Genomic DNA, 12,015 nt, shown 5'->3' on the forward strand with positions numbered 1-12,015 from the left:
CATCATCACCCTTTTCCACCGATATTTGACAGAATAAAGTATTATAAAAAGGTCAGAGCAATGATGAAAGTACAGAGACGTTTTCTCAAACAATGCCAGTGCAAAGTGTACAGTACAGCAGGGTTAAAATAATCCATCATATCCAATATCTATGGACATTATACCACCTGATATGCAGCCAAATAACTGAATGGTGTACTAAAAAGCACCAAACCTGCTGCTTTAACACTGAATGGGCTCAAACAACATCTGAGGCATTCAACTTAAGGTTCTGTATATATCTGCACAAATTAATTATTTTCATATAAAAGTATGTAAACTAAAGCTCAGACTATAAATCACCAGACTGATTAAAAAAAAATATATATATATATATATATATATATATTTTCATTGTAATGTATCATGAATAGGAAGTGATGCTTATTGTAATATTGTAAAATTGTTTATTTTTTTCAGAGAACATTTTATCATTAGGTTACAAGTGGTTTTGTATTGTTTAAAATAAGACACAATGAGACAAGAGAAAATAAATAAAGCAAAGTGTACACTGTATTTACATTGATATAATATGTTGTGTATGTGTGTGTGTGACCATAAAGCCGGTTGGCTCTTATGTCTCCAGCTCCAGTTCTTTCCATGACTTGGATGCATTCCTCTTATACTGCTCCAACTCCTGAAAAACAGAAAGAGAGAAGAACAAAACAAAAACATTACACCTTTTCTTCATCATTGAAGTACAATAAAAAAGTGCAAGCAGTTGTTTAGACATACGCTATAATGCAGAAATGTCTACAAACTCATAATTGAAAACAAGTATTTTTTTCTCCTCTATAAAAGTAGATGCAGGGGACAAATAACATTATGTTTGTAAAACCAGCAACATGTGCAGCATTTAAATGAACACAGCATTATATCTAAACAGTTCAAACATCCCAAACAGCCAAACATCAAATATTAATTTCTTTCAGGCTGTATCATTGAGTCAAATGGGCTATTTTGCCATTTCCTCCCTGTTGGTCTACACTTTGAAAAAGTTGTTCTGCAAAGCCAGCGCCACGTAATGAAAACCTCTTCGATTTAGTCATTTTATTAGATTTGGAATAAAATGCAGAAATGGCAGAAATGTCATATATTTTTACTTTTTTAAGGGTAACACCGGAATCTGCAGTTTTCTCTTTTCTTCAGAGTTATTTTTTTGGATGTAGCCATACTTGTGTAATATAGAAAGGCAGTTTAATTCCTTCCAAATGGTAACGCCAATGTGGCAATGTGCCAAGATATGCAGCAAAGCCAGGAAAGAAAAAGGCTGCCTTCTAGTATACATGGATGTAAACAAAGTGGGATGCAAATAAAAATCTGCTTAGCAAATGTGTTATGGAGGAAGGAAATGCATTCAAAGCGTTTGTTAGACCTCGATACACACAATACACACAATGCGTGAAGACTTTTGAAATCCAGATAGGCAGAAGGGTCTTTGAGGATTCTAGTAATGCCTTCAAAACTGTGGTCCTTATTGTTAAATGATGTTCTGGATGTTTGAAAGATGACAGTCATTGATCTTACGTAAATGTAATGATAACACCCACAAACTGCGTTTAACGGTACACAACCTCTGGCAGGTGGGTGACCTGACATGTAAATGGTCTTTCAATAACTTTTCCTTTATTCATTTACTCTGTTGGTGTAACCCTTTACCCCATTTCTCTTTGTGGTTATCCAGGCCAATTACATTGTGTTTCGCTCAATGGCAGGTCAGGTTAGTCAGTCAGCAATAACAGCATTGTGAGGTTACTAAAGTTCAAGTGCCACTCTGCAAGCCGACAAGAACACGACTAATGTCTGAGTTTATAACCGGGATATCTTGCAACCTGTTACCCAGACAGAAACACGGCTGCAGACTGCTGAAGGACAGAAGGTCACTCCAGGACATTGACTTTTATTAAGACAGGCGTGGAGCACAGAGTTCAAGAGAGGACTCAACAGAAGATCTGCTTGTCCCTCTGATAAAGTGTGAATTATTATTTAATTCACCTGACCCCTTTGTGTTTTTCTGTGACCTCAATTCACCAAAATATGCACTCAAGTTATATATATATATATATATATATATATATATATATATATATATATATAATAATAATGAAAAGGAAACTGCAAATGACGCTACTCTTCATTTCCCTCTTAATCTTTTTTTTAATCTGTTATCTTCCTCAATACAGTGAGGTCAAAGGTCACAGAACACAGATAAGTGAACAAGACATTATGGTTAACACTGAATAATCGTCATACTGCAAACGTATGAGTCATGACACTGATTGCAGTAGTTTATGATGTGATTTGCCAGAGTATTAAAGTGCATAGTTTACATGTGCAGCTGTAAAGTAATACAACACAAGCATGCGATTGGTCAAGATGTGCTACCTGGTCTTTCTGGGCTCTCATGGCATCAATCTGAAGCTCACCGTACTGTGGGTCTTTGGTCGGATCCCTTAATTCCCTCTGCTCACTGGTATTCTGCTAAGACAAAGTCAGTTAGATGGAAAGAGATATATTACAAATGGACAGTTATTCATGTAAAAATGCATATTTATGAGACGTAAGGCTGTGAATGTGATTGTCCAGTGTGAAGCCGTTTATGAAAGGTCTAGTGTGTAGGATCTGGCGACATCTAGTGGTGAGCTTGCATTGTTGCACCAAACTGAAACCTCTCCTGTTTGGAGAGAACCAAAAACACTAAAACAATGAAAACACAAAAAGTATTTGGTTTGTCCGTTTAAGGCTACCGTAGAAACATGGAACGAAAACACAGCCATTCTTATTCTCAGGTGAGTATGCACTAAATAAAACATGCTTAATAATATTATTCTGCCAAGAGATCCCCTTAAATGCCACACACTGTACCTTTAAACATCAGAGGATAAATCAGTTGCACTTTGCAATACTAATGAAGACAAAAGTGCCGCCAGTGAATTAACTACCTCTTGGGGGAAGACGCGTTCGTAGACTTTCTTCCAGAGGTCTTTTGGGTTTTTGGCATGCAGTGACGTAATGTCCACATCAGTAGTATGAGGGGAACCTACAGAAATGTGAGCATTATTTGAAGCAATCAACAAGTATCAAGGCAGAAGGTGGATCTAAATCCTGTGCATATCTTTAAACACAGCACAGCAATAGTGTTTGAATTACATCTAAATGCATTACTGCGTTTGGCCACCGAGTGATGCTGTACTCACCTATTTGGCTGAAGGAGTCTGAGCCTGCTGGAATGATGAGAGGCTTAGTGGAGTCACAGGACACAGTTTTCCTGATCACAACATTAAAAACAAAAAACATTAGAAAATACAACTTAAAAACTAAAGCATTCAATTTGACTACTGGTCGATGTATCGGTATCCTCCTCACCCTCTGTCCAGACCGAACGCCAGGTGGGAGAAGAAGCTCTTGGTTTTTGACATTAAGCTCTCCGACTTGATGTTTGTGAACTGATGAAAAGAAGAACACAGGAAAAAGAAAAGAAAAAAGGAATAAAATATAATTGGATCAGCAACAGTTGATAGAATGGGTGAATTTAATGGTAAGACAAAAGCAAAAAAACATTACAAAGTACATCGAAAGTAATGTTAAATATAAACGTTGCATTCATAATCAAAACACGCTTACGATAAGAGAAGCCGCGTAGTAGTGGGCAACAAAACGCAGTGTTTTACAAACCACTTTCCTCTTGTCCGAGTCAAATTCCTGCAACACATATGGAAAAATAAATCTCTCCCGCAATAATGTGTGACACAAAACATACCAGGATCTAAGAATTTACAACAATGTAGCTGTGACTATAACATAAATAAACTCATCCGTCTAAAAAATGTTTAAGTTGTACGAACAACAAGCACTTCAGCCACCAGGAGACCACCTCAATGGATAACACTTAGGTTGAAGTGTGTGTTTTACCTGAAAGATATCATATTTGCTACCAATAATCAGCAGAGGAACAGGAAAGGGACTGATCAGCTCTCTGTCCTGTGGATAACACCACAGTTAGCTCAGGACACATGTACCATTTGGTGAACAGTCATTTTATAATGGCTGGTTTTCACAATGTTTGTTAGCAATGTTGTCTTTTTACATTTTAATTTGAGGCACATCATTTCCACGAGTCTAAAGAATGAGCATTCCTCAGGAAGTTCAAATATACTACTTTGTGTTGCTCTGGACTGAAGAAAAGATGATCTGATATAACAGTGAGTGTAAAAATGACATGTAATAATAATAATAAAGAGCTGAGGACTTACAGGATAGTCTTTAGGGAACACGCGGGCTGCTGAGTGAACAGGCGTCTGGTGCTTGGCTTTCTGTGCTTGTTGGTCCCGGGAAGAGACTCTCTCCAACTGGTTTTGTGCTGCCTGCAGCAGCTTTTCCATGGTTCCCCACAGGGCGTTGGGTTTAGACAGGTCCAGAATGAGGATGACAGAGAGACAGCTGGGAAAAGACAGGAAGGATTGCACGGCCAACACATATATTCATGTTCTCAACATGTCAGTCGTCAAAACATTACATTACATTACATGTCATTTAGCTGACGCTTTTATCCAAAGCGACTTACAATAAGTGCATTAAACCAGGAGTCCAAACTCAGAACAACAAGAATCAAGCAAGTACAATTTCTTCAATAACGTTAAACTACAAAGTGCTATCAGTAAGAGACATTTAAGTGTTACTAAAGTGCTACTACGGCTCTACCTTCCCTATTCAAGGTATAGTCGAAAAAGATGTGTTTTTAGTTTGCGACGGAAGATGTAGAGACTTTCTGCTGTCCCGACGTCAATGGGGAGCTCGTTCCACCAATGAGGAGCCAGCACAGCAAACAGTCGTGAACAGTGAACTGTGAAAGAGACAACAAGATCTCGGGAATCGTGACCTACCTGATGCCGCCGGCAGTGATGGGGATCTGGACCAGGTCTGACAAAGAGGTCCCGCCTCCCAGTTCCCATAGGTGGGCTATGTCTTTGGGCTGAAAGACAAAACCAAGTAAGTTACACAGTATGTGCAGCCTTTACTGCAACAATAAGGTATTTACTGGATTAATAGAAAACCAGTAGGTTTGGGTAAATAGCATTTCATGTCACATTCACCAACTCCCACAGTGGGACTGGTGAATTGGGCTCTGTGTACTGGAAGTTCTGGAGGTTCTGGTGAATGAATGTAGTCTTTTATAGCTCTCCACAAGGGTTCACTTTCCACACAGCTCATTATTATCAATCTAAATTAAAACACTACACGGGTTGAAGTCAGTTTTTATCCCATTTTTTCCAAAGTGTGCAAGACTAACAGGGCTTCCTTACTGTGTTGTGTCCTCGGGCCCGTCTGCCAAAGGTGTACTCCAGCGCCAGAGTTGGCTTGGACGGTTCATCCCTGGTGGATTAAAAAAACAGTATTATTGTTGTCAAACACCAAAGCTTAAAGATCTATTTACTCACTTTCAGTGCTTGAAACCTAATCTTGCTGTGTTTATTTATCAAATGGGGTTTCATTTGTGTGCCATATCATCGGCTCTGTCCTCAGAAGAAGATGTGAGATGCAGCTAAAAGCTTTGACAGCTGATTTATCGACCTTTGACCTGATGCATCTGGTTCCTGAAGGAACTTCTATGCTCGAAGCATCATTGTTAACATATGGCATATGGTTTACTTGTGTTTTGTGTGAGCTGTGTTAGTTTAACATCAGTCTGCATGTGAACATAAAAAATGGGTTATTGAGAGGCTGGAACTGCTCGTTTAGAGATCGACCACACACAGACTCACCTGTCGAGGCATCTGTGGAGAATGGACGTTTTACCCTGAAACAAAAGCAAAGGTATGAAGCTCGTAACAAGCCAGGAGTGCTTCCATGAGAAGGGGAGGAATGTCGGGTCTATGTAGTGCACGACGGTAAACGTACCCCGGCCTTGCTCCCCATTAGGAACACGGTCCTCTCGCTGACCGCCTCTCCTCGGTCCTCTTCCCCAGCTGCAGCCTCTCGGCTGTGGACCTCCGCCGCCGCCTGCTCCCACAGCGTGTCTGAGCTGACCAATACAAAAGAAAGAAAGACAAAACTATATTATTATTCCTGTGGTTATGTTAACAATAAGAAAATGGACACGCAAACTGATCCTCACCTTATTTTTGACATAACATTTAATATGTAACCAAGTTTGACAACTTGAAAAGCTAACAGCTAACAGCTAGCTACCAATGACGGAACAACGTCCAAACGTTGCCAGAGTAACGGCGCAGTTTGATGACGTACTATCTGTTACTCTTCAATGAGCGTTGTGGGAAATGTAGTCGGAACAAAGTATTACTTGCATAGCTTTAGGTAAATAAGTACAACTATTATCGTTCACTTTTATAAACATTAGGTATCAATTTCCATTTTTTTGTAAAAAAAAAAAAATAAGCATGTCATGTTTGTCTTTTGTGCTCACAAATTGTGTATTATATAATACCAACTGTATCACACTCATTCTTCTAGTTATATACCACACTATACAAGTTATCCATGTTCACAATTTAGGGGACACAATATGCATTTAAAAATATGAAATCTCAGTGTAGTCGTTTGCTTTTGTGTGTCCTGAGAGGAGAAATTGCAATGCAACTACCGTAAATGCCTGGGTTTGTTCCATTAAATGTTGGATGACAAACATGTCTGGATACATTATAGATTGTATTTTTAAATACATAAAAAAACTCCCTTATCACTGATAGAATTCACACTCAAGGGTTGTTGGGGTTATCGCCCTGAGCGTTGACTACCGTCATGTTGAATCCATCTATTTTCAGTGAGTTGAACAATAAATTAAAGTCTGGGAACACTTCTCTTTATTAAGAATAAAATAAAACATTTAAGTAGCAGAAGAGAACCCCCCTAGTTCAGTTGAATCACAAGCGTAAAAGCAGGCGGAAAACTCCCCAAATAAATGAAAACGCATTTCAATTAATTACATTTTACAACATGCTGTACATGAAATTATGGCATCCAGTTTATAGCAGAGATTTGTTAAAACAGAACAGCAGAGATCTTCAGTGAATCAAAACAAGGCATTTCCCCATACAGTGATGATCTTTGAAATGTTCCTTATTCATGAGATCCTGAACAAGTTGAAATGTTGTTTTGGGTTAAATCCTTTAAAATGCAGACGGATGGTACTAGATGATAGTGAGTCTCTTTTTTATTTATTTTTATGAAAGAGCTGCAATGAGATGGCCCCTCATGACTTTCTCCTGGGCTGGTCACAATAAGGTACATTTTCTAGTAGAAGGCCCTCTCTAGGTCGAAGCACTGAGACGGAGAAAGAGAGGAAATATCATTAGAATGTGATAATTCAGAGAGAATCCTGTTGTATATTCTTTGCATTTACACATTAGATTTTTCTAGCATAGCACAAATGTTATTTACAGGAGAGGAGAAAAACAACAACGTACAGAGTTTCTTATCTCCAACATGTTCCATTTGTATCACACCCTCTCGAAGAACAGCTTCCACATTTGAGCCCATTTTGATCATCTGTAACAGTAGAAAGGGAAAGAGCATAGACAGATTATGAGACAGTGGGCCCCTGGATAAAAACCTCCCCACTTCGTACATAGCGGCCCCCCGTTGGTTTTGCATCTTTTGCAGGTTAAACATAAATCTAAAGGAATGCTGTGCTTGAAAACTGCACATGAATCAGAATCAGAAACTTGTAATAGCCAAGTAGGTTTACACCTACAAGGAACTTAGCGTGGTCGGTGGTGCAACATAGGACATCAGACATAAGCAACAACAGTGCCAGAGATGCTTTGCAATGCTGCTACAACAGATCCACTCCAACACTCTGCTCCAAACATATTACACAAAATACTATAGGAATTCATAGTTATTGTTATTATCTTGCATGCAACAAAAACATAGTCTTGTCATGCGAAGATAGTGAAACTCTTTATTTTTTCAGTAACATTGTATTGTGAGATAAAGTGTCCAGCACCGTCTTGCGAGGGACAACGTTGCTGTGTCTGCCATTGGTTTGCTGTATTTGTTTGTCCTCCTTGGTTATCAATCAATGACATTACAGTGGCATATGCACATATTTACTGAAATGCATAACTGATGTAGTGAGGACAAATGACTTTACAATGTACATAAACACACCGTGTCACTTTAGGATGCACTTTCACTATACCTTCATAATGCTTTCTTCTGACGTTTCATTTTTGTTTTTCCGGAATTCCTCATTGATCTTTAATCTTGCAGCTTTGTGGAAAGAAAAAAAAACATATATATGCATTCGATAGTGGAGAGCCTGCATTAAAAGGTGATCTATTGTTTGGAAAGGCTTGGTAACCATCAATACCAACAAAGATCACAGCCAAAGACGGTATACTGCTGGGAATCGAACCAACATACCACATAACTCACCTGCCAGTGCTCTGGCATCGTCTTTAAATACAGCTGAACGTGTTTTGTGCAGCGCTTTAAACGCGTTTAGGACCTGAAAGTATACAAACATTCAGCTTTTAGCAACATCAGGACTTTGACAGTTGTTGCTTGAACAGAAGCAGTTTTCTGCAATTGTAGCGAACCCAAAAAACCAATACATGCAGTCATGTGTTTTTATAATCAAACCAGCAAAGAAAACGAAAAGGAAAGAGTGTTTTATTGACGTTATTTTCCATAAAACATGATCATATCCCGTCCTCACCTTCAAACGAGTACCCATCTTGACTTCTTTAGTTCACTTCCGGCTTGGAGGGGGCGGAACTAACACACGTCCAATCAGCACAGAGATTTGAAATGACGCGTTTTTGTAGCCAATGAGTGTTTGCTGCAGTTTCACGAAGCCAAAAGCGACGCTGACAGGCGGCTCACTTGCGCCAACATGGCTGATGAAATGGCTAAAGCTCAGGCTGCCAAGCCAGGCGGAGACACAATATTTGGGAAGATTATACGCAAAGAGATCCCTGTAGAACTGCTCTATGAAGATGACAAGGTATGCATGAAACACTTTCACTCATAAACACACTTTGGTTGCAATTAGTCACGCTGCGCCTTGCATGTGACGTTCAGATACGCGTTAGCTCTGCGCTAGCTTTGCAGAAACTGCTGCTTTACTGTCATTGTGTAATTTGGACAAGTGTGTTATGGGTAAATTAAGGTCGGTTATCACATAGTTTAACACGGTTTAATCTCAGCCCACACAGGCAGTGCTAAGAAAGAGTAAAATGAATCCTATCCATGAGTTAGTTTTTGTTCTGCATGTTATAGGCTGGATAATGAAATCTGAATAAAAATGAAACCCAAACAAAACCCTCAATTCAAGAGGTAATTTCAACTGGAAAATACATTGTACCAAATTAGTATTTCTTTGCAACCACATTGTAGCACATGTCTTTCTCACTTTCACACTTCAAACCCATCATGCTGTAAAAGTATTTGTGCCGAGCTCCAGAAGTTGTGGTTGTCTTTTTGTTTATTCTTATTATATTTAGTTTCAAGGCCTGCGAGAGTCCGGGCAGATGCATTTAAATGGTACTTTTTAATGTACATGGCCATAAACTAGATATTGAGGTATACTTGAAATGAGGTGGATAACACAGTGGTTCCCAAACTTTTTCTGTCAAGACCCCCTTTGATGATATAGGAACATTGGACGACGACCCCCCCCCCCCCCCCACAACCCGACCCCAAATTTTTCTTGGTTTTTAATGAATTGCATTATAATGCATGAACAGTATAACATATTTTTATTTCTTTCTAAAATAAGTACATATCACTTCACAGTTTATTCTTCAGTTTGTTTAACTGGGAAAAAAAATAGAAAACTCAAGGTGCTTGTTAATATGTTCGGGGTGGTGGGTTTTCAGGTGTCTTTTTAATTTAGTGGGCTTCATGCTCTCTGCCGCCAGTATTTTAAGACACAAAACACACTGGGGTCTCTCATCCTGACCGACAATAGTGAAGCCCAGAGACAGATATGCCTCGCTATATTTCCTTGCCTTTACCTTAGTTTGAGGCGTTGTCGAGGTGGTCGCGTCGCCTGTTGCGGCTGTAACAAAAGTTCCATCGGATTTACGCTTTAGACCAGTCACAAATCTGTCCATCTTTGTACATACTTCCTTCTCTTATCTTTATCTTTCTCTGTCGCTCCGTATCTTTCTCGCTCTGTGTCGCTGTGTGTCTCTCTCTCGCTCTCGCTGGTTTTGCCACAGTCGGTCTGTGACATGAGCCGCTCTGGTGGCGTGGTTGGAACACAGTGCATGTCACGTCGGTTATTTTATATTGTTTTACCGGTGTATGTGTGCGTCTGTGTGTGTGGGTTGGTGATGAAGCCGCGACCCCCCTGTAGTACCACCGCGCCCCCCCTAGGGGTCGCGACCCCCACTTTGGGAACCACTGGGATAACATATTAGCAACATATTTGAAAAGAACAGCAAAGCCGATTCAGCCAACACACAAGCAACTAAAGAGGAAGTCACAATACACATTGACGTAGCATTTATCGCACAATATAATTCTTAATTTGTTTTATTTATTTTTTCAGTGTGTGGCCTTCCCTGATATTACTCCTCAAGCTCCCACTCACATCCTCGTCGTCCCAAAAAAGCCAATTGTTCAACTGTCAAAAGCGGAGGAGAGTGATGCTGAGGTAAGTGTAATTATATGACCTAGATTTTATAAAATAATTTCTTCCCACTTTCAGTGATTTGTCAAACAACATTGACCACTAGATGGAACCCTTCACCCAACGTAATGCTATCTATGAACACTACATTGTAAACCAGGGGTTGTCTGTTTACGCTTATGAACACATGTATTTACACTTCGGTGTCACTCATTCATTCTACCTCTGTCTCCCAGCTTTTGGGCCACATGATGTTAGTTGCAAAGAAGTGTGCTCAAGATGCGGGACTGTCCAACGGCTACAGGATTGTCGTCAACGATGGGCCGGACGGAGGCCAGTCCGTCTACCACATCCACATCCACATCCTGGGTGGACGCGTGATGAAGTGGCCCCCCGGTTAACCGCCGTCTCCCGGCTCAGACCCTCCTGCCGTCAGTGTTCACGTCTGTTGTCTGTTTAACTTCCACTCAACCGGTTTGTCGTCAAACAAAACTTGAAAATTCAACAATTATAATAAAATGTACCTCAAAACAACAGTCTTGTTTGTCTTTATCTAAAATTCCTCAAACTAGGCTTTTACATTTTTTTTTTTTTTTTTAAAGATATGACAACTTAAAGATGTGTGGCATATTTTTTTATTATGTTATACATTTCTTTGCACTGCTGCTCACGTTCCCTTTGTGCTTTTTGCAAGCATACGAGTGAAAGACCGAATTGGCCTGCTGCTACTGTTGCGACTAGAAATGGAATGAGTGCGTTTGAAGACGTAAGTCATGGGTCTGTGTACAGTGTACAGTATACAGTATGTTGGCCGCAGTAAAAGACCGACCAGCACTGCTGCTGTAGGTCTCATTATAGTTTTCCATTAGTGAGTTACACATAGTTTACGTTACCAAGAAGCCATGTAGGCACACGCCTTAGTAAAATAGGGTTTGATCCTTTGTTCTAAGCACAGCACTTAGCTGCAGTTTGAATATGCTCATTGGTGATTAAACATGTAATGACACATTAATAGTTTGTGTCCAGTTTGTACAAAGATTCAAACCCTTAATCATGCACATTTTTAACAGAGTCCGGGCATCACAAAAGGGGTCACAGGGTCATTTGCATTTTCAGTTGAGGCCCGATTAATAGATAGCATAGAGATTAGACGGGTCTTCTTTTATTCAGCAAGAATTATTCAAATTCAATCTGAATGAACTCCTTGCCTTTTATTCAAAAAGTCCCTGTTGAGAGTTGTTCTGCAATCCAGTTTTAGAATCAATAACTATTGGTTCCTTGTTTGTCGGTGGCGTTGACATTTCCTAAAACAGACGGGAACTGTAATCTGAAGTCGGTCTTTCTTAATGCCCAGTCAAATAAAAATAGAGAAACAA

The 12,015-nt window shown here is 39.6% G+C and overlaps 3 protein-coding genes across 5 annotated transcripts; 1 reads left to right on the forward strand and 2 right to left on the reverse strand.

Moving 5' to 3' along the window:
* Nucleotides 1-429: 429 nt before the first annotated feature.
* dync2li1 (dynein, cytoplasmic 2, light intermediate chain 1) lies at nt 430-6,268 on the reverse strand. 3 transcript variants are annotated; one of them, XM_034552098.1, is made up of 13 exons: nt 6,155-6,268; nt 5,938-6,061; nt 5,802-5,836; nt 5,343-5,412; nt 4,923-5,011; nt 4,293-4,479; nt 3,952-4,020; nt 3,664-3,741; nt 3,406-3,485; nt 3,237-3,307; nt 2,982-3,079; nt 2,425-2,517; nt 430-676 (listed from the first exon to the last, which is right to left on the reverse strand). In XM_034552098.1, the coding sequence occupies exons 1-13, from the start codon at nt 6,166-6,168 to the stop codon at nt 614-616; spliced, it is 1,071 nt and encodes a 356-aa protein (XP_034407989.1). In that variant the 5' UTR covers nt 6,169-6,268; the 3' UTR covers nt 430-613. The 3 variants fall into 3 exon arrangements, 2 of the variants coding, with proteins under 2 accessions (XP_034407989.1, XP_034407988.1); XM_034552097.1 differs by having other exon boundaries at nt 471-676; nt 2,425-2,520; nt 6,155-6,265; XR_004611161.1 differs by having other exon boundaries at nt 648-676; nt 2,425-2,713; nt 6,155-6,265.
* A 569-nt stretch (nt 6,269-6,837) lies between these two features.
* lyrm7 (LYR motif containing 7) lies at nt 6,838-8,769 on the reverse strand. Its single transcript, XM_034552240.1, has 5 exons — nt 8,720-8,769; nt 8,437-8,509; nt 8,201-8,271; nt 7,464-7,545; nt 6,838-7,320 (listed from the first exon to the last, which is right to left on the reverse strand). Exons 1-5 carry the CDS (start codon nt 8,735-8,737, stop codon nt 7,250-7,252), a joined length of 315 nt encoding a protein of 104 aa, XP_034408131.1. The 5' UTR covers nt 8,738-8,769; the 3' UTR covers nt 6,838-7,249.
* A 104-nt stretch (nt 8,770-8,873) lies between these two features.
* Nucleotides 8,874-11,175, forward strand: hint1 (histidine triad nucleotide binding protein 1). The gene is made up of 3 exons (XM_034552219.1): nt 8,874-9,007; nt 10,559-10,663; nt 10,876-11,175. The coding sequence occupies exons 1-3, from the start codon at nt 8,897-8,899 to the stop codon at nt 11,038-11,040; spliced, it is 381 nt and encodes a 126-aa protein (XP_034408110.1). The 5' UTR covers nt 8,874-8,896; the 3' UTR covers nt 11,041-11,175.
* The last annotated feature ends 840 nt before the right edge of the window (nt 11,176-12,015 follow it).

Source organism: Cyclopterus lumpus, chromosome 15, assembly GCF_009769545.1.
Source record: "Cyclopterus lumpus isolate fCycLum1 chromosome 15, fCycLum1.pri, whole genome shotgun sequence".
NCBI classification, from domain to species: Eukaryota; Metazoa; Chordata; class Actinopteri; order Perciformes; family Cyclopteridae; genus Cyclopterus; species Cyclopterus lumpus.